The sequence below is a fragment of the Petaurus breviceps genome, unplaced genomic scaffold (genome assembly GCF_028583685.1).
Source record: "Petaurus breviceps papuanus isolate PSGF00001 unplaced genomic scaffold, PetGlider_PUasm1.0 177, whole genome shotgun sequence".
In the NCBI taxonomy this organism is placed as follows: domain Eukaryota; kingdom Metazoa; phylum Chordata; class Mammalia; order Diprotodontia; family Petauridae; genus Petaurus; species Petaurus breviceps.
In genome coordinates this window covers 5,847,357-5,870,271 of record NW_027185776.1, presented here as the reverse complement: position 1 = coordinate 5,870,271, position 22,915 = coordinate 5,847,357, and the positions used below count along the sequence as shown (strand labels likewise).

The window sequence follows — 22,915 nt, the reverse complement described above, 5'->3', positions numbered from 1 at the left end:
GGGCTTATTTTAGAGGAATCTTACACAGTAAGGGGAGGGCTTATTTTTGGGATAGGTCTTATTATCGGGGAAACACGGTAGGAACTATCTAAGTTAGCTAAGCCTTAGGGAAGGTGCTAACTTGTATGGGTAAAGAAAGCTTCTCACTAATGAAACTTCTCTATACTAAGGAAATCACAAGTCCAGTTCCTAGCCCTATTATGCCATAAAGAGAGTAAAGGATAATAATAATAGTTAATATATAGCACCTACTGTGTGCCACTAGCTGTGTGACCCTGGGCAAGTCACTTAACCTCTGTTAATCCACTGGAGAAGGAAATGGCAGGACACTCCAGCATCTTTGCCAGGAAAACCTCAAGGACAGTGCTGGTGTGCTATGGTCCTCAGGGTCATGAAGAGTGCAGATCAAGAACAGTGGATGACCTTGACATCTTCAGTGTCTTGCCAAGCTCTAAGCACTGCACAGCACTTGCTTCAGCTACCTTTGTGGCCATTCAGACACTACTGAAAAACTGAACAACAAAGTACCAGGAACTGAGTTTATAACTATTAGGTTATAAATATTAGCTCATTTGATCCTTACAACAACCCTGGGAAGTAGGTGTTATTTTACAGATGAAGAAACTGAGGCTGGCACTGACTTGCCCAAGATCACACAGCTATTAAGTGTCTTAAGGGCAGATTTGAACTGAGATCTTTCTGACTCCAGTCCCACTGGTACCATGTCAAAGGACAAGGATTCCCCCATGTCTTTTCTGTCCCTTCTGGGAACTGAAATTTGCCCATGAATATTTTTCTTATTCTTAATAACCATAAGCAATTGATTGAGCTCACATGAAATGAAGGTACACTGCAAGTGAGAGGTCTGCTGAAGACCAACAATCCAGTTTGTTCAAACTATCTTTTTTTTCTGTGTTTCACTCCTAACAAAAGAGCTTACCCCTCTCCCTTTATGAGAAGGAAAGAAGAGGTGCTTGTTTGCTCCAAAATTTGTGACTTTTTACCCATGATGGTCTCTCTCAGCCTAAGATTACACATCCTGCAGCTTTGCTTTCCTTTTTCATATTTATTCAAAGGAAACATGTCCAGACCACCTACTAGAAAGGCATCCTCTATGTAGAGGTCCCTTTGAGCTATACTCAGGAAAGAGGGGTTGAAAAGCATGAGGGAAATAAACCCTGCTGGAAACCTAGAGTCCTTGTTTTAGTCCATGTTAGTTTTCTCTCCCGATCCCAATTTTTTTTCACAACTCTTTTTTTTTAAAGCAAATTTCTTTTCTTTTTCTTTCTTTCTTGGAGGCAAGCAAGCTTAAGTGACCTCTCCAGGATCACATAGCTAGTTAAATATCTGAGGCTGGATTTGAACTTGGCTCCTCCTGTGTCCAGGGCCAGTGCTCTCTCTACTGTGCCACCTCATGGTCACCTAGGCTACCCTTCCACTCCCACCCCCTCAACTCTTAACAAGCTAAAAAGAGTCTGATGTTCATTCCCACATCTACCTTCCTTTGGTTGGTCTGCTAGCCTTTACTGCTGTCCAGTCTCTCTCTTCTGCCTATTCCAATCCTACTTATCCTTCAAAGCCCAACTAAAATCTCCCTTCCTCTCAGAAGCCTTCCTAGCTCTCTCTCATCTGAAATCCTACATGATTTACATGTATGTATGTAGTTTGACTCTCAGCTGAATTCTTTCCTTATACTGCTCAATTTTACCTAATGTCATCATTACCAACACACATTTTTGAGCACCTACTGTGTGGAAGGGAATTTCACAATCTCTCCACTGCCTCATCTGAGAAACTTCAGTATTGGGCTGGTGCCTTATAAATGGATGGGTAGGTGTAGTGCCAGTGCAATATTTACAGCACCCATGATCACAATAAAGACCATGACTATAAGTATTACATGATGTTTGATTGCAAGTATACCAGATTCTCTAGTTAGAGGATAGATCTGAAGGATCTATTTAGATACCAGAAAACTGAATCCCAAAACCAGTAAGCCCATTCCATCATAGTACCAAAGATATTCAGAAACCGTAATAACACTGATAGCCACAGTATCCTTCAGGCTTCCCACAAACCAATACAAGATCAATATTTTACTCATAAAACTCTCTGTCTCCTTGCCTGAGCTCCTTTGTCCCCCACTGTCTGGCTAGCTCTTCTTCCCAGATTCCTGTGGGCTCTGCTTCCCTTCAGCAAACTACTCCCACCACAGGCTCTATGTGACTACATTTAGCCTATCAGGGGTTGAGTTTATCTTCACAGCAGGAAAGCTTCCTGTGGGCTCTGCCGCACCATTCAGCAAATTACCTCCATCACAGGCTCCATGTGATTACATTCAGCCTATTAGGGGGCAGAATTTACTTTCAAAGCAGGATGTCTTCAGAGTCCCCCCCTAGGTCTATTCAGGGGCAAGGAAGATCTTCAAATTCCTATCACAGCAGACAGCTATAAATGTTTGTTATTGAGCAGACTTAAATAGATAATATAACTCATTAGAGCCAGAAGAGAACTTAGAAATCATCTGTATGAGGTGATCTCTTAAAGTTGACTTATGGATTGAGTTTGTTCCTTCTTTTCTCTGCTCAGACCCCATTTTGTAGAGTGTGCAAATAAGCCGCCAAATGGCTAAGAAGGGGTCAAAAAAAAAAGTGGTATTGTAGTAAAGGAAAATGAAGAGAGTCCTATTCCTCATCCTTACTCGTGTGACTATGAGGCAAACCACTTAACCTTACTTATCTATTAAATGGGTAATAATAATAAGACTCAGTGATTTTCTTCCATTGTTTTCAGAAAAGCACTTGTTCAGTCATGTCCAACTCTTTATGACCCCTTTTGAGGTTTTCTTGGCAAAAATACTAGAATGGTTTTCCATTTCCTTCTCTAGATCATTTTACAATTTTCTCCCCGTCTTTCCCCTAACCACCACCCCAAAAAAGTGATCCTACTGAATACCCCTTCCTCCAATCTGTTCTCTCTTATATCCTCCCCCATATCCCCTCTGACTTTCTAGTTGGGCAAGATGGATTTCTATTTCCCCGTGCCTGTATATCTTATTTCCCAATTGCACGTAAAATAATAATAACAATTTTTTTTAACATTTGATTTTAAAACTTTGATTTCCAGATCCTTTCCTTTGTTCCCTTGTCACCCACCCCCACTGGGAAGATAAGCAATTAAATATAGGTTGTACATGTGTAGTTATGCAAAACATTTCCATAGTAGATATATTGTGAAAGAATGACTATATTTACCTCCATCCTATCCTGCCCCCCACTTACTCTATTTTCTACTTTGACCCTTTCCCTTTTCAAAAGTGTGTGCTTCTAACTACCTCCCCCCCAATCTGCCCTCCCTTCTATCATCCCCTTCCCCTCTACTTTCCTGTAGGGTAAGATACCCAATTTAGTGTGTATGTTATTCCCTCCTTAAGCCAAATTCAATGAGAGTAAGGTTGACCCATTCCCTTTCTCCTTCCTGTTCTTCCTCTCCATTAACAGTTTTCCCTTGCCTCTTTTATATAAGATAATTTACCTTATTCTGTCTTTCCCTATCTCCTCTCAATATATTCCTTTCTCACCTCTTAATTTTATTTTTTAGATATCATCCCTTCCTATTCAACTGATCCTATGCCCTCTGTCAATGTATACATGTACACATATACTCACATATGTATTTATACACACATACACCCTATATAAATATGTGTGTGTGTGTGTGTGTGTGTATTCCCTTCAACTATCCTCATACTGAGAAAAGTCTCATGAGTTAAAATTATTGTTTTTCCATGTAGGAATGTAAATACTTCAACTTTAATAAGCTCCTTAGGATTTCTTTTCCCTGTTTACCTTCTCATGCCTCTCTTGTTTCTTGTATTTGAATGTCATATTTTCTATTCAACTCTGGTTTTTTCATCAAGAATGCTTGAAAGTCTTCTATTTCGTTGAATGACCATATTTTCCCCTGAAACATGATACTCAGTTTTTCTGGGTAGGTGATTCTTGGTTTTAATCCTAGCTCCTTTGACCTACAAAATATTATATTCTAAGCCCTTTGATCCCTTAATGTAGAAGCTGCTAGATCTTGTGTAATCCTGATTGTGTTTCCACAATATTCAAATTGTTTCTTCCAACCTCTATTTTGCCTTCTGGTTCTAAAACATCAGAGCAATTTTCCTTGAGAATTTCTTGAAGGATGATTTCTAGGTTCTTTTTTTGATCATGGCTTTCAGGTAGTTGAATACTTTTTAAATTATCTCTCCTGGATCTATTTTCCAGGTTAGTGGTTTTTCCAATGAGATATTTCACATATCTGTTTTACAGTATCTTGATTTCTCATAAAGTCATTAGCTTCCAATTGCTCCAATCTAAATTTGAAAGAGTTATTCTCTTCAGTTAGTTTATGAAATTCCTTTTCCATCTGGCAAATTTGGCCTTTTAAGGCATTCTTTTCCTCACTGGCTTTTTAGGCCTCTTTTGCTATTTGAGTTAGTCTATTTTCTAAGGTGTTATTTTCTTCAGTATGCTTTGGGTCTCCTTTAGCAGTCTGTTGACTTGCTTTTCATGATTTTCTTGCATCGTTCTCATTTCTCTTCCCAATTTTTCCTCCACTTCTCTTACTTGATTTTCAAAATCCTTCTTGTGCTCCTCTATGGCCTATAACCAGTTCATAGTTTTCTTGGAAGCTTTTGGTAGTCTTCCTCCTGTTCCATGCTTTGATCTTTTTTGTCCCAAAAAAGGAATCCAAAGTCAGATTGCTGTGCTTGCTTTGCTTCCTTTGCTTGCTCATGTTGCCACTCAATTACTTGACTTTTGAGCTTTTTGCCACAGTAGAACTCTGCTTCCAGAGAGGAGAGCTTTGTCCCAAATCGCTGGGGTTTTTGCAGCTGCTGGAGCTATTAGTTGGGTGCCATCTCTGAAGCCTCCACCAGCTCTGGCATCTGGTCACACACCTCAGGACCTCCACCCCAGACAGTGATCCAGATCCAAGCAGGTTAAAGTAAGAGCTATTGATTACCCCTCAGACTGGTTGCTTCATCTCCCTACAATTTGCAGGCCAGGAGCTCTGAAGCAGCCAAATGGCTGCCATGCCTCAGCCACTTCTCCCTCCGGGGGTGGGAATGGGGGAAGGGGGGGGGGAATGGACAGAGGCTGGACTGGGTTCTTCTCTCACCTAGTTCCAATAGAGTTCCACACTGACCTTTCACTTTGTCTTTGGCATTTATGGGTTGATAATTCTGGAAACCACCACAGCTGCTGGTGATCTACTTTCCTGATATCCCTCTAGCCACAGCTGGTCAGGCTGCCCTGAGGCTAAAAACATGGGCTCACTCAGGGCTGTGCTGTGCTGCCAGTGCAATGCGATGCACCCTTCCTGTTGGCTTGCCGGGCTGCCTTCTGCAGGAGCTTTGTTTCTCTCTGTCACTTTGTGGGCTCTGTAGCTCTGAAGTTTGTTTAGAGTCATATTTTATAGGTATTTGAGGTGGTTATGGGGGGAGCTCATGGAGTTTCCTGCTTCTATGCCACCATCTTGGCTCTGACCTCTCTGAGGTTAGATTTGAACTCAGGAAGATGAGTCATCCTGACTCCAGGGCCAGCACTCTATTCACTGTGACTCCACCTACCAGCCCAAGAAAAGCACTAGATAACATGTAAAGCACTATAGAAATTAATGTTATCCTTAAGTAGAAAAGAGACCAGAGTTTGCACATTGGATGACCTCAATCCTTTCAGCCTATGTTGCATACACAGATGGCAACTACCATAGGAGAAGCATCTTGAGAATATAACAGAGGGGAGGCTTAGGTGGCACAGTGAACAGAGCACCAGCCCTTGAGTCAGGAGAACCTGAGTTCAAATCCAGCCTCAGACACTTAACACGTACTAGCCGTGTGACCTTGGGCAAGTCACTTAACCTCAACTGCCCTCCAAAAAGCAAAAAAAAAAAATTAGATATAGATATAACAGAGGTATACAGATGCATGGTATGTGCCTAGTTTGGGCAGGAGCAGATAACCCAGCTATGGGAAAAATAAAAGCCCCAAATTTCTGACCCACTTGGCTCTCTGCAACCTTGTCTGCATTCCCTCTCTCTGCCTTTGGCACCAGCAATGTAGTACATTGTAAAGAGTACTGGACTTTGAATGTCAACACAAATTCTAGCCCTGTGACCCTGGGGAATTGACACTACTTCTCTGTACCCCAGCTTCCTCTTCCATGAAATAGTCACAATAATACCTGTAGAACCTACCTACTGTATAAAGTTGTGAAAATTAAAAGAAATAATTTCTTCCCAACCATATTGTGAGCTGTCCCCCATTTCACAGTGGAGCCAACAGCAGTTAAATGGCATTTTTACATGACTACTAAGTGGTAGAACTGGGATGAGATCCAGATCTCTTGCCTCTTCCTTGAAGGCTCCCCTGATTGACTATGGTTTACATTAAACTTATCACACTTCTGAATTTTAGAGTGCCAGGCCTGGAGTCAGGAAGAGTCATCTTCCTACATTCAAATCTGACCTCAGACCCTTACTACCCTGGGCAAGTCACTTAACCCTGTTTGCATCAGTTTCCTCATCTATAAAATAACCTGGAGAAGAAAATGGCAAACCACTTTAGTATCTGCAAGAAAATCCCAAACGGGGTCACAGAGTCTGACATGACTGAAAAGGGACTGAATTGACTGAATCATCCATATCATATAATATAACATTGGAGTGTACACTTTTGTTTTACTGTTGCATATCTGTGAGCCTAGCCACCCCAACTATAGTGTAAGTTCCTGAAAGGGGGGAAATTTGTCATCTACTTTTTATCTGCACGAGGCTTAGTTCAGTACTAAACGTATAGCAAAGAGAAACTCATCAGTATTTGACTTAAAATAAATGGGTTTCCAGTATCTCTCCACTAGATTGTGATCTTCTCCAGGCCAGAAATCAGTCTATGCATGGAATCTGTGCATGGAATAGCCCATACTGAGTTCTGATATAGTTTCCAGAGCTGCATTATATGCCTTGGACCAAACCATTCGATTTCCCTGTGCGCCTGGGGGATATAAGGAGCTAGCTATGGTCTGGAGAGCTGGCTTTCAGAGATAGGTAACGGAAGTGACTGCAAGACCCATTGCTAAAGAGGAAGTGCTATGTGATGCTACTAACCAAAAGGGTGGCTCCTCGGCTCTGCTGGAGTCTGGAGCACACACAAGTCAGGCTCTTTTAGGAGAAAGAGACAAGCTTAAACCTGGCCTAGTCTTTCCAAATAGACCCCTAGAAAGTGAAGACCAGGCATGCCCAAGGCAGAAATCCAGCCAAAAAATGATAGTGACAATAAGCAAAATTCTAAGATTCCATGGTTCTTTAATTCTGGAAATTCTATGAGATTCCATGAATCTCAAATCCTAAGACTCTACAGTTCTAAGATTTCATTCATTCCTCAAACAACTGGTAATTAAGGGCCTACACTATGTGCAAGGAGCTTTCAGAGGATTGGGGATTGGGGGAGGTGAGACAATATTTATCCAGATAAATAAGGGCAAAACAGTTTGGAGAGAGAACGAAAAATAGGGGCTCAGGAAAGGCTTCCCAAAGAGGGTGATGGTACTTGAGCAAAACCTTTAAGGAAACTAAGGATTCTAAGAGGCAGAGGTGAGGACAGGGACCCTATTTCAGGCCAACGTGAGTGAAAGCAGGAAGAACAGTGAATTAATAAGTCTAGTAAATTTGAGCCAGATCAGGTAGGACTTTAAATGATATGCTAAGGAGTTTGTATTTTATAAAATATAACTTTTAAGATTTATACAACACACATATGATCTCATTTGATCCTCACAGTGAGATAGTTTTTTTCTTTAATACTATTTGTACTTTGTCCCATAGCACATTGGGAACATCCAAATGGTGGTTACACTGGCATTGCTGGGGATATTAACTCACTACAGAAATAGGTACAAATCAGGTGGGGCTAGGTGGCACAGTGAATAGAGCAGCAGCCCTGGAGTCAGGAGGACCTGAGTTCAAATCCAGCCTCAGACACTTAACACCAAAACTAGTCATGTGTCCTTGGGCAAGTCACTTAACCCCAAATGACCTCCAAAAAGCAAAAAAAAAGAAATAGGTACAAATCTTTTCCATATTAAAAAAAAAAATCTGTTTCTCTCCTTCTAGCCCCTCTGAATTTATTCAGGCTGGTCCTTGGAAAACAGACAAAATCTGAAGCCTCTCCAACGTGGTGGAACCTCCTAAAGTCTTTGCTCCTCTTGCTTAGTCTTTGAGTACCCAGGATTACTTGTGCACCATACAATGAATAGATTTTATGATCATTAACACTAATAGGTAGTTAGTAAAAGTATTATTATCCCCATTTTATGGATGAGGAAACTGAGATCGCGAGAGATTAGTCAGCTTGTCCACTGTTACACAGCTATGCCTCTGTCTCCAAAGCCAGTATGACATACTGTCTTATCATTTGCTGAAGGTTAAAGAAAATAGGAAATCACTTTTCCTCTCTGTTAACCATGATCAATAATGTAATAAGTATATTACAGTGCTTACATTAAATATTTTATTATTGTAGAATAGAATAAAATATATATTAGTATCATAGCAAGCAACAAGTAGAATATAGATACAGAGTCAGGGCTAAAAGGGCTCTAGAAACCAGTCTAGTCCGGGGGTTCTTAACCTTTTTTGTACCATGGACCCCTTTGGCCATCTGATGAATCCATGTCTCAGAATAATGTTTTTAAATGCACAGGATTACAAAGGAAACCAATTATATTGAAATAGTTTTTTTTTTTAAATCAAGTTCACCTACCACATGTTAAGAATTCCAATCTAGTCCGAATCCTTCATTTGACAGAAGAGCAAGTAAGATCCAGAGAGGTTCTGTGATATTTCTAGTGTCCCAGGACAGTTAGTGACAGATGTAGGATCAGAACCTAGATCTCTTCTCTCAGTGAACTATTTTATCCTCTACATCCTTCCTCTTCCCTGTTTGAACATAATCTGGAAACATTTTTCTCTTAAATTTAAAAAACAAAAAAGATTCCTTTCAGCACACAGGCTGGAATTTCATTTTTATAGCTCAGAGAACATAATCCCATCTTTCCTTATGTTCTAGATTTTCTTGGTCCGGCGGGAGAGTAATCTCAAGCACATGATCCTTTCGGTCCATTTCCCTTCCCCGAATGAGACTATTTCAGATGTACTGGAATACAACATTAAAGAAGAAAAGTCTAGTAAGTATATAAACCTTTCCTTTTCTGGCCTTGGACCAACAAACTGCATTAGCCACCTTCTAACCACAAGCACTCACTGACAAGCCCTTGATAGTGTTTAAATTAAGAAAAAAAAATGTCTTCAGCAGTCACAGCTGACCAGAGTTTCCTCTGGCCTCAAGTCAAGAAGGGCTTCTCTGAATTTGAGGCATCACTGTAATTTGCACCTGCCAATGTCACGGGTTATTTTCCCTGCCTCAGCATCACCTCCATAGAATTTCCTTTTGTTTTCAAGAAACCAAAGATAAGAAAGCAGCCATTTAAGGGACAGGAAAATTGAATTGGGAGACAGGATGAATGGGTATCAGTCCCTGCTTCATTACTAACTCAGAACCAAGACCTTTGGCAAGTCATAGATTCTTAGAACTAGAAAAGACCTGAGTGGTTCATTTATTTTAACCCACACCTGAAGCACGAATCACCTCTTCAACATTCCAATTTCCCCCCTGGCAAGTGGCCATAAAAATTTTCCTTTCCTTACTTAGCTTCCAGTATTATTTTTAAGGATTAAGGAAACTGGTAGGTAAAAAAGTACTTTGGAAAGCATAGCATTGTCCAAAGATCAAGGATTAGTTTTAAGATGACTAAACTGAGTCTTGTCAAAAGGTTTGGCTCTTCAAACAGTGATATATGTTTCACAATTAAACTAAATGACCCCTAAATTTCCTTCCAACTTTAGATCCTATGATTCTATGAAACTAGGTGTTTGCTAAAAGGTTCTCACTATTGTTTGGCAGTGGTCAAAAAAGAGATGATGAAATTGGCCCCATATTTTGGTTTCCCAATGACACATTAACTATTCTAGTTTGTTCCTTCATGTGACAAGTCTGACTTCTTTGTTTTTATTAAGTTTTTATTGACATCTTTTTCCTTACATAACCATAATTTCACTTACTATCTCTCTCCTATCCCTCCTAGATAGCCATCCCATATAAGAAATAGCATTTTTTTAAAGAAAGGAAAAAATCAGCATAACTGATCAATAAATTTAATAATCTGAGAATATGCACAACACTTGTGAACTTACCACCTTTGCAATAGAGTAAGGTAGAAGTATTTCCTATGCCTCTTTCAGGCCATGCTTCTTTGTAATTTTTGCAATATTCACTTTTTATTTTCTTGTGGTAGTTCTTTCCATTTACATTGTTGTAGTCATTCTGTATATTTATTTCTTGGTTCTGCTTACTTCCCTCTGCATCAGTCTGTATAGATCTTTCCACATTTCTCTGTTTGCCACATTCATCATTTCTTAGAACTCAGTAATATTTAATTATATTCATGTACCATAATTTGTCTAGCCATTCCCAAATTGATGGGTGTCTATTTTGTCTCTAAATTACCTTGCTATCACAAAAAGTATAACTGCGAATATTTTCATGTATATTGGAACTTTCTTCTTATCAATGGACTCCTTGGGGTATAATGATAGTAATGGGTGGAATCTCTGGGTCAAAGGGTATTGACATTTTAGTTACTTTATTTGCAAACCTCCAAACTGATTTCCAAAATGGTTGTATTGATTCTCATAACTCCACCAACAATGCACTTGTGTGCCCACCTTCCCCCAACTGCCCCAACATTACCAATTTTCATCTTTTATCATTAGTACCACTAGGTTACAGAGTGGATAGAGTGCCAAGCATGGATTCAAGAAGATCCATCTTCATAAACTGAAATCCATGGAGCAGCGAGGTGGCGCAGTAAATAGAGCACCGCCCCTGGAGTTAGGAGGACCTGAGTTCAAACCCAGCCTCAGACACTTAACACTTACTAGCCGTGTGACCTTGGGCAAGTCCCTTAACTCCAATTGTCCTGCCTTTCCTCCTCCAAAAAAACTGAAATCCAGCCTCAGACACTTAGTAGCTGTGTGACCCTGGGCAAGTCACTTAACCCTGTTTATCTCAGTTTCTTCATCTGTAAAATGAGCTAGAGAAGGAAATGGCAAACCACTCCAGTATCTTTACCAAGAAAACCCCAAATGGGGTCATGAAGAGTCTGACAGGACTGAAACAACTGAACAGCAATTATCTTCTTAAAAGGCAATGTGGCATAGAGGAAAGAGTGCTAGATGTAGAATTACCTTATGTTCATTTCATATATATTTTGCAAAAACTTATGTGTATGTGTTATTTTGCTTTTGAAAGCAAGTAGTTTCATTTTTGTCTGAATCTCTCTCTTTGTATAATAAGTTGAGATAGTAGCTGCCACCAAAGTTCTTCAGGTCTAACTCTGTAGATATGCATATGAAAAGTAAAAAAAAAGGGGGGGGCTTTCTATCTATGCAAGATGGGCAGCGAGGTGGCATGCAGTAGATCTGAGTTCAAATCCAGCCTCAGACACTTATTAGCTGTATGACCTTGGACAAGTCATTTAACTGCTATCTGCCTCAGTTTCCTTATTTTTCAAAATGGGGGAAATAATGCCATCGACCTTACGGTGTTGTTGTGAGGTTCAAATAAGGTAATATTTATAAATATCATGTAAATGCTAGCTATTATTATCCCTCCACCAATACATACACTAAGAATATTGAAATGTGTAAACCTCGAAACTGCCAAACCAAATTTGACACAGTTTTGGGAAGTGGGGTAGAGGAGAGCACAAAATACTATCAAAATGCAAAGAATTGTTATTTTTGTTTGGAACTTGTACTAGAGTGTTTCTTCAATGTCTCATCATTTTATGGGGTTGGCTTCTTAAACCACTCATCAGAGGAACACAGGGCCTGACAGGACCTGACAAGGTAAAAAGGCTTTGAATATGATTCTAGTGTCATTCAAGCAACAACGTAACAAGTAGAAAAAGGTTCATTTAGGCAGCTAGGTGACACAGTGGATAGAATGCTACACCTTTCATCAGGAAAATCAGTTCACATCCAGCCTTCCGACTAGCTAAGTTATTCCAAAGAAGTCACACAATCTCTTTCTGCCTTAGTTTCCTCATCTGTAAAATGGGTAGGATAATAGCACTTACCTCCCAGGGTTGTTGAGGGAATCAAATGAGAAAATATTTGTAAAATATATTATAAGCTTAAAGCCTTACATAAATGGCCAGAATGTTGGCCACAAGGCAGAGAAGAGGATTCTTCAGAATTGAAAGTATCTTCACTAATGAAATCATGGTTTGGTTTGTTTTTTTGGAATCATGTATTCTTAAAGTAGGAAGCATTATTTGGAAAAGAAAAGAAAGAGAATGTCGAAACTTGGGAAGAATGTTAGAGATCTCTGGTGCAGTTCCCTTATTTTATTTTGGGTTTGGGGGAGGGGGTTGCTTTTATTTTTTTTTGGAGGGGGGAAGCCAAGAGGATTAGGGTTAAGTGACTTGCCCAAGGTTACACAGCTAATAAGTGTTAAGTGTCTGAGGTCAGATTTGAACTTAGGTCCTCCTGATTCCAGGGCCAGTGCTCTGTTCACCGCACCACCTAACCTCCCCCAGTTCCCTTATTTTATGGATAGGAAATGGAAGCCCAGAGAGAAGTCATGACTGTGTCATGGCAATATAGTTCAGCGGCAGAGCTGGGTCCCAGATCCAAGTCTATTGACTCCAAATCTGGTTCTCTTTCTCATTCACCAAGCTTCCTGTCAGTATGGGGATATGAATTAAATAGGCATCTCACTCCTTAAAATAGATGTAACTTCCTGAGACTCTTGGACAGTTTTTCCAAGGTCTTGGTTCACTCTTCTTTGCTTTGTTGAGCTATTAATGAATACTTTGACTTTAAAGCCAGCTAATTTCCTTCTCTCTTCATAAATTGAGTTTTTACCATGTGAGACAGTGTCTCTAGACCCTCCTCTTCCTCTCTCTGTTGCTGCAATTTATTATCAAGAGTAAATGATAAGTGACATTTATATAGCAAATGTTTGCAAAGTACTTTAAACATATTGTCTCACTTGACATTCATAACAACCCTATAAAGCAGATGCTATTATTATCCACATTTTACAGATGAGGAAAATGAAAAAGATTTAAGTAACTTGCCCAGGGCCATATAGTTAGAAGGCTTTTGAAGAAGGATTTGAACTTGGGTCTTTCTGAATACAAGTCCAGTGTTCTAGGCATTACTATACTTCGATACTTATAGGTTGTGGAAGTGATTGTAACTCCACAAATATCAGTCAAATATATATTGAATGGTTTGTTTCTTCTATACAATGCTAGGTAATAATATGGGTAGATTAGACAGGAGTACTTTCCTGAAGATGCTAACAGTACCAATGGAGAGAAAAGACATACATATGAAAAAATAGTTTACAACATTAGACAGTATGGGAGATTAAACTATTGCATTCAGTTCTGAGTACTTTATTTTAGAAAGAACATTGATACACTAGAGCAGTCAGAAAGTAACCAATATAGAAAGAGTCCTGAAATCATATCATGAGCATTAAATTATTATGTCTCTCTTATATTGATAACCATTTACCATTGGGGAGATCCAGGATATTTTTCCCTTCCTATTTCCTCAATTCTCTACTAAGTCAAATCAGCCCCTGAAGAATAGAGCTGGTAATAAGATTGGATTTAATATTCTCCTCCATTTTGTTCAGATCCCACCCAAGTAGGGAAGTCCATTGTGTTCTACTCAGGCTTGGGTGGGAGATAGATCTTGTTTCTAGATTGCCTCCTGGAGTATTAATCAAACATGATCAAAGTCATGTCCCCCAGCCCCTCCTTAGAATAGGTCCACTTCTAATTATAATATTCTTCCTTCTCATTGATTATTAAAACCAGAGTTGACTGCCATGTGTTGGGAACACCCACTCTTCCAAGGGCATATAAGGGTCGGTGGGCTGCCAAGATTCACCTTTGGTTCAGGAGAGATGGCCAAACAACTAATTCTTTTATCAATTGCTCGCTAGCCATAATTAACAGAATGAAGGCATTGGGGATATTTAGCCAGGAGAACAGAAGAATGAGGGGAATATTGTTGTTAAGTTGTTTCAGTCACGTCTAACTGTCCATGATCCTGTTTGGGGTTTTCTTGGCAAAGATACTGGAGTGGTTTGCCATTCCTTTCTCAAGTTCATTTGACACATTTGCCTGAGGCAAACAGGGTTAAGTGTCTGGCCCAGGGTCATACAACTACCCGTGTTTCCCTGATAATAAGACCTATCCCGAAAATAAGCCCTCCCCTTACTGTGTAAGATTCCTCTAAAATAAGCCCTCCCCCGAAAATAAGCCCTATTGAGATTGCTACTGTAGTGAAGGTGATCCCCTGCGCTACAAGCTACATTACGGTACCCTCTGTATGCACTGTCCCCCCCTTCCCCGCGCTCTGAGCTGCATCCAATCAGAGCTGTAGCAGTGAGCGCGTCATCCTGTTCTTCCCCAGTGATTTGCTTATTGAATAAAGGTACATTTTTTTGTTCACATTTACCTGTTTATTAAAATTGCTGTCAACGTTCATTAAAATAAGCCCTCCCCTGAAAATAAGCCCTCTGGTGTTTTTCTGTCCAAAAACTTAATAAGACAGTGTCTTATTATCGGGGAAACATGGTAGTAAGTGTCTGAGGTCAAATTTGAACTCAGGTCCTTCTGACTCCAGACCCTGCACTTTATCCACTGGGCTATCTAGCATTCCTTAAATGTCTTTTTGAAGCTATCATACGACTTGTCTTTTTTGGTCTATTTGGCCTCAAAGGGCAAAATGAAAGCTATAGGTAGAAGTTACAGAGAGAAAGTATAAAGTAAAGCTTCCAACAGTAAGAGCTATCTCAGCTTAGAAGTGTCTGCCTCAAGGGGTAATGAGTTCATTATCACCTGGAAGTCTTCAAACAGTTAAAGGTAGTGTGGGCAAAATGAATAGACTACTGGACTTGGAGTCAAAAGATCTGATTTTGAATCCTTTCTCCAAAACTTATATTCTGAGCCTCAGTTTACTCATCAATAACATGAGTATATGAATAATAACAGCTCTTAGATCAGTTGGTCAATCAACAAGCATTTCTTAAGCAATTATGATGTGGCCAGCTATAATGCCAAGCAAAGGCAACTTCCAAGGTTCAGAATACCAGCATAGTAGCTCTCCATTTTATTCAGTGACAAATTAAGGCAAAACATTCACAGAACAGAGAAAATCAAAATACAGCATTGACCAAATGTAATTCAATAATTTCCAAGTACTACTCCACCCCTGGACAGTACATTCATTTAGTCAATCACAAAGTCTCTCTTCTCAAATGGAGATTAAGATTAGTTTCCAATCATAAACAAAGTATATTCATTTGGTCAATGGCAGAGCACAAAAAGTCAAGTTTCCCACCCCTGGATCACAACTGAATTACAAGCACCTTCTCATAAGGGGCAGTAGAGAGCACAAAGGCCATCTACCCCTGAGCTATAGCAAGGTTAAGATATCATCACAGCTCTCAATACCCAAGGAGAGGTCTTTTCTTCATCTTGACCCGAGGCAAGTTCTCAGCAATCTCTGCTCCCAGGGAGACAAAGCTTAACAAAGCCACAATATACATTGCCAGTGTCCTCATCAATTACCTCTCTGCCTGCAGAACAGTCTCAGGACCCCAGAAAATATCAGCAAAACCCTCTTCCAGTATTTCAGTAAACATACAACAAGAAAATTCTTCTTCAGGGCTTCTGAACCAACAGCAAGGTTTGAGGACCTCTGCAACAATAGCAATGTCCTTCACCAGCGGACAAATCTGGCAAAACATAAAAACAGACAGACAAAATACCAACATCGCAGCCATGTCCCCTCAGTCCTTGGCAGCTCCGGGTGGCAGCTCTCAAAAGTCCTGGGCAGCTCGAACTGGCTCTCAGCAATCCTCTCTCTCTCTCTCTCTCTCTCTCTCTCTCTCTCTCTCTCTCTCTTTCTCTCTGCCTCCATGATGCTGCTTCCAAAAGTTCTGCCTCTCTTCTCTGCTTGGGCCTTCTCTCTACTTGTGCCTCTCTAAATCCAGGACACCAGCTCCTCCCAGGTCAGCCCTCTCTTCACCTCAACAAGTCCATCCCACAAGTGGGATTCACAAGCTCTGGGTTTCAACACTCTCCCTGAAAACTAAGCCAATACAGGGGGATCTTTAAATTCCATTACTATTAAACCAGCACAACAGAGTTGTTGAGAGAATCAAATGAGATAATATATCTAAAGAATTTTGCAAACTCTAAAGCTAAATATTAATGTCAGTTATTATTCAAGCAAAAGCTAGATAACCTTGCTTGGCCTCTGAGGATAGAACTGAGAAAGGTTGAAAGAGGTAAATTTAGGTGTGATATAAGGAAATACTTCCCAATGAATGGATGAATGGAAAAATATTTACTAGTCATTTGCTGTGTACCAAGCACTTTGATAACCTATCAGGTGGGGATATCAACAGAAAAATGAAAAAGTCAAAGATCTCATACTTTAATTGGAGGAAACAACACTCAAAAGAAAGTTCAGCTTAGAGCAAATGGAAAAACCCAGAAGTCTGAGGGGTACTGTAGTGGTCCTCTATTGCCCAATTAAGAAATTTTCTATACCATCACTGGAATACCTATGGTGAAGGGGAACTCACTGTCTTCCATGGCAGTTTACTAGCTAATACCATAGCAAGAATTAGATTATCTGATTAATGCATTACTATTTTTTTTCCACACGCAGAAAGCAGGACCCTGAAAGGATAGAACAGAGGAAAGGAAAGCTCTGCCAGGTATAAAGAAAAGGTCCAAAACATAGGATATTCACCAAAGTTACAGTAATAGCTAATAATCATTACAACAACAATAATAACTAGCATTTATGTAAGTGCCTTAACTTTGCAAAGGCCTTTACAGATATCAACTCATTTCCTTCCAGCTCTAAATTCTAATCTTTGATCAAATCCTACATTGAGAAAATTGATGAATTCTATTATAAGACTAAGGAAATGAACATTTAATTTGCTAATTTCATACAACATACATTTGTTAGGAACCTAATATGAACATTGTAATTTTCTGTACAAAGATAAATGTGACCTTTAAGAAGCCTGTGGTCTTACAGGAGGGATGAGACATGTACACAGATTACTAATACGAATTAGAATGTGATAACATGAGAGATATTTATTTTTCATATTTATGTACATACTTTCATATATTTATATGTTTTTATATTAATATAACTATAAGTTATTAATTTATGTTAATTATTATAGTGACATTATGTTTAAATGTTTTTGTGGTTATATATACATGTTATATATTTCAGATCCTTTTATGCCCTCTCCAACAGAATATAAATTTTGAGGACAGAGATGGTTTCATTTTTAATAATAATAATGATAATAATAGCTAATATGTTCATGGGGCAGCTAGATGGTGAAGGGGATAGAATGCCAGACCTGGAGTCAGGAAGACTCATCTTTCTGATTTTTTTTCTTGCTTTTTGGAGGACAATTGGGGTTAAGTGACTTGCCCAAAGTCACGTGGCTATGAAGTGTGTCAAGCATCTGAACTCAGATCCTCCTGACTCCAGGGCCAGTGCTCTATTCACTGTACCACCTAGCTGCCCCAATCTTTCTGATTTCAAATCTGGCCTCAGACACTTATTGGGTGTGTGACCCAGGGCCAGTCACCTAACCCTGTTTGCCTCAGTTTCCTCATCTGTCAAATGAGCTTAAGAAGGAAATGACAAACCACTCTAGTATCTTTGTAAAGAAAACACCAAATGGGATCATGAAGAGTCAGACACGACTGAAGAAATGACTGACTGAAGCATTTATATAGTATATACTATGTGCCAAATGTTGTGCCAAGCACTTCACAGATATTGTCTCATTTGATCCTCACAACCACTCCACTCTGGGAGGTGGGTGCTGTTATCCCCATTTTACAGACGAGGAAACTGAGGAAGGTAGCAGTTCAGTGACTTGACTGTGGTCTCAGTATCTGAGGCCAGATTTGAATCCTGGTCTTCCTGACTCTACCTATCTTTGTATAACCAGGGTCCAGGACAAAGGTTGGCACATGGTGGAAGCTGGGTATGCTGAATGATTGACTAATTGTTCTCACAAATATATCTCAAAACTTTGATTTGAAACCAAATATCTTGACTCTAAGTCTAGGACTCATTTTGTTACACCAGTTTGACTTTCTAGCCTTACAAATTTAATTCAAGAGAAAGATTCACACTGATGTCTATGGTTTTTGATGGTGTGTGTTTGTCACAGTCCACCACCACACCCCCCACCCCGCCCCATCCATTTTGTTATTCTCACAGGAACTATGTGAGAAAACTAGACATGCTCTGTGTAGATCGACTTGTTGGGAAGCCAAGATTATTCTCCAGAGGAATGCAAATGTCTCATTTCTTTTGCAAAATGCAAAACTAGGCCAAATTTATCAACTCTATTTTATGCCCTAATGAGATATCTCCTCAATCTCTCTGGACCTCAGTGACTCAAAATCACTTCCCTGAGGAAGTAAAAGACCCAGGCTTAGTGGATTCAGAATACAAATCACAGAACCCACAATTCTGCCCACGTAGTTTCGCAAATAGGAAGTTGTGGGCATCTTTAGAGTAGTTACATGGCCGAGTGGAAAATGCATTAGCCTGGAAGTAAGAGACTTGAGCTCTAATTCTCTCCTTGGCTCTGATTTTAACTTGCATTATAAGTGTAAACAATTCACTAAACCTCTCTGGGTCTCAGTTTCCTCATACTAAAAAAGGGGATAATAATGCCACAACCTCATCTCTTTGGGGGATTATTGTGAGAATCAAATGAGAGCATAGACTCAAAATCATATCGAAGTCAAAAGAGTTTTTTAATGGTGTAAGGAATCATTTTTTGAGAAAATGTCTTAATCCTAACCCCACATGTCCTGAATATCCAGAGTGCAAGCCTTTTGCCTGTCCCCACAGACCAATTAGTAAACTGGGAAGCTGTGCTATAGCAATTTGGCCTACTTCTTCTTGGTTTTTACCTCTCCACAAAACTACAGAAGTGTTTAGAGAAGAGGTTTATTGGAAAGTACCCACTAAATGGACTAGCATATTACAGCAACATGGTTCTTTCTCTATCTTTCCATATCTCCAGAGGATCAAAGAGTCTTTTGTACTTTAGGGAGCTGGAAATCCTGATCCTGTTATGTATTATTGCTTTTCACAATATTATGTTGTTACTTCCCCCTTCAGTCTTGGTTCTCACTATGGAAACTTTCTGGATTATTTAGTGGAATTTTCCCTAATGGAATGTTCCTTTAATTCACTCATCATCCCTGTTCCAAGCCCACTTTACTTTTTCTTAGCACCTGCAAAAGTAGGGTTCACCTATGATCCAGAATGTTTTAGTAGATTTTTATTTATAGTTTTGCTTTTTACACGTTCAGATTTTTCCTTATATCCTTCCCACTAACCCCTTCCAGAGAGTCATCCTTTAAAGCAAAGACTTTTTAACTGAAAAAAAAGGAGGTAATAGAGAAAAAACAATTCAGTAAAATCTATAACATCAAAAAAGTCTGGCACTATATGTTAAAGACAGAAACAGTATCAGGTGCTGTCTGGTACTATCCAATTCATTAAACAAACATTTATTAACCATCTGATACCATGAACATTGTGCTTAGGGCTAGGGGAGATGTAGACTTTTCATAAGACATAGTTTGTGTCCCCATGGGGCTTAGAGTCTAGGAGTAGAATGAGACATAAACAAAGATACCTATAATTGGGGGTATGCTAGAGCCAGCTGAAACTGGGATGATTGCTAAATTTTCCATGTGAGCACTTACAGCTTGGAAATTGGCAAAAGCTACAAATCAAGGCTTGATTTATTATTCTGTTGATTGCCTAGACTTAAGAAAATCATGGAGAAGATGTCAATAATACAGATTAAACTTAAAAGCATATTGTGCACATTTTTGCAGAGAACTGATTGTTAAATATTTCCCAGTACATCCATTATTAATATATAAGTATATACTATATAACTACTGCACATACAATATTAATGTATATCATGTATCATATATAATATGTATATGATATATACCTGCAGCACACACAATATTAATATATAATAATAATGATAAGTATGATTTCTATGATGTGTAGATTGTCTCTATGACCTATCTAGCATGGGGACATCCAGCTTCTTCTTGAATAATGGACATTTACCCTGTAGATTCTATTCTCCATTAACCAAAAACAAGACCATTCTTACACCAGTGTCACTTTCTGAAATTCTAGAAAGTTCCTCTGGAGGGGGGAGAATTTTTTAAGAGAATAGGAGAGGGAAATAGGGTAGATACTGTCTGAACAATTTATACCTCTGACTTATGCTTTCTTTTCTTTCCTCTTTTAACAGAGGATATATCTAAAATAAAGGGCTTTGGAATTACCCTGAGAGTCTACCGTGAAATCTGATATTATAGACAAAGAGTCATCATTTCATTAAAGAGAAGTAGTAACTTCTAGTCAACCCAAGAAGACTTAATTGGACTGAATAGCATTCAGAGATAGTGGGGTATAATAGAAAGCACACTCAATTTGGAATTAGAAGACCAGAAATCCATGTCTGACCATGTTATTAACTTAACTAGCTTTGTGACTTGGAGGAATTCATTAGCTTCTTAATCTGTAAAATGAAGGGATTGGGTCAGATAATCCAACATTCTATCTTCTAGTTCTAATGTCTATTATGCTCTAATATTCTGTGCTCTAAGTAAGTTCCCTTCTGAGGGTCCCAGTTAAGGGACCCTACTGTTTAGCATGGTTTACCAAAAGGCGCTGGTAGATCCTGTGATAAAACTCTTTGAAAAATAATACCCACAAGTTTGTGTTTGTTCTGAAACTTCTTTAAGAAGGGAAGTTAGGCACATTAGTTGGTTTTGAGGCCAAGTGTGAGAGAAAAGAGGAATTATTTTCTTAACGTGTAGCTAGTAGTAAATTATAATGTGACCTAAGGAAGAGAAGCTAGTGGTTATGTGAGAGGTGTGGGTTTGTTGGGTATTTTGGGGTGAGGTAATGTAGCATGTCCAATCAAGTGAGGTGTCATTATCCTGAAGTCATGCAAGAGATTGGTGGTATCACCCAAGGCTATTTCACTAAGACCAAATTGACTGCACAGTTTGTGAGCAGTAGATTAGGAATAAAACATCCTGAATTTAGTCACAGATCCAGTGGCCATTTTTAACACTTATTGATTCATTTCTGCAGTATTTTATGGTCATAGATTGCTTTGCTAGTGTTGTATTGTTAGTCCCAAGGGGGAATACAATGTTGGTTTAACACCAAATCATCCCTGCTACTGGATAAAATTTCAACTGTTACATGCATTTTGGTGGTATGATATGCCTTTCAAGGGGGCAGCTAAGTAGTGAAGTAAATAGAGTACCAGGCTGGGAGTCAGGAAGACTCATCTTCCTGATTTCAAATATGACCTCGAATACTTGCTAGCTGTGTGACTCTGGACAAGTCATTTAGTCCTGTTTGCCTCAGTTTCCTCATCTGTAAAATGATCTGGAGAAGCAAACGACAAATCACTCCAATACTTTTGCCAAGAAAACTCCAAATGGAATCACAAAGAGTTAGATACAACTGAACAACAAAAAAACCCCGTTCAGGGAAGGAGTGTAGGTTAGTAGCATTATTTCCATATATAAAGGACTATACTTTCCCCCTCCTCTCCAAACTCAGTCTTTGATCAAGCAGAGCAACATGCTGTTTCTCAAGAATGTCTCAAGAATCCTAGCAACCCCTAAACTTGGACTGAAAGACAAACACTGCTCTTAGAGAACTCAAACATGCTGGGTATAGATAATTAAGACCACTGGAACACTGCTGATCTTCACAGAGCTTTATTACCTCCCTGACTCTCTTTCTGGGCCTTTCTGTCATCCAGAAAATCTCCTCATTCTTGGCTACTCTTCAGGCATCCCCTACATTTTGCAATTTGCAAATCTCTTAGTTGTCTATCCTGCACAGCAGCCTGAAAATACTCCCCAGGAGGACTCCTGATCTCTCTGTTGACAGTTAATACACTATTCCTGTTTTCAGACTCTTAAATACTAATCTAGACACTTCCTAAATAGAGAACAGAATCACATGAGAAAAGGACCCTATATTCAGACTGAAGAGTCAGGAACTCTAATAGGCCAAGCTGAAGGCATCAGAGATTCTGAGATGATGGATGTTTAGTAGTCCAACAAAGAAGGCAAATAGACAAATTCTGCTGGTGTGAAAATGAAATGCTGGACAATTTTATTTTTACTGTGCCTGATCAAGAATTGAATTTGAAAAAGAAGAAAGGGAAAGAGCATATTTTAGTCTGAAAATCTGATACTCCAAAATCCAGTTTCCAACCCAATGACAGTCTTCCAGAATCATGTAAGTTTTCAACAGTCAGTCAATAATACAGATTATATATTCAGGGCCAAGTGCAGCTTCTGATGAATGGTAGGTAGTTAATAAATGACCTTGTCACCTTCTTGCTTGAAAACTTCAGTGGCTCCTTAGTGCCTTTTGAACACAGTCTAAATTCAGTCTGACATTCAAGGTTCCAACCTACCTGCGCAGCCTGGTACCGGGCACTATTTCATTTTTGTCTTTATATTCTCAGTACCTAGGACAGTTCCTGATACATAGTAGGCACTTCATACTGAAGGATCTCATACTGCTCCTACCACATACCCTCGGCACCTTGCCAAACTAGACTGCCAAATCA

At 39.3% G+C, this 22,915-nt stretch overlaps 1 protein-coding gene across 2 annotated transcripts in view; it reads left to right on the top strand.

The window, feature by feature from the left end:
- Window positions 1–22,915, top strand: part of RIN3 (Ras and Rab interactor 3) — a 168,241-nt gene that overhangs the window by 58,412 nt on the left and 86,914 nt on the right. For both annotated transcript variants that reach the window (XM_069086047.1, XM_069086046.1), the window contains one exon: window positions 9,119–9,236. In XM_069086047.1, coding sequence (XP_068942148.1) covers window positions 9,119–9,236 — 118 coding nt within the window. The remainder of the gene's footprint in view (window positions 1–9,118; window positions 9,237–22,915) is intronic.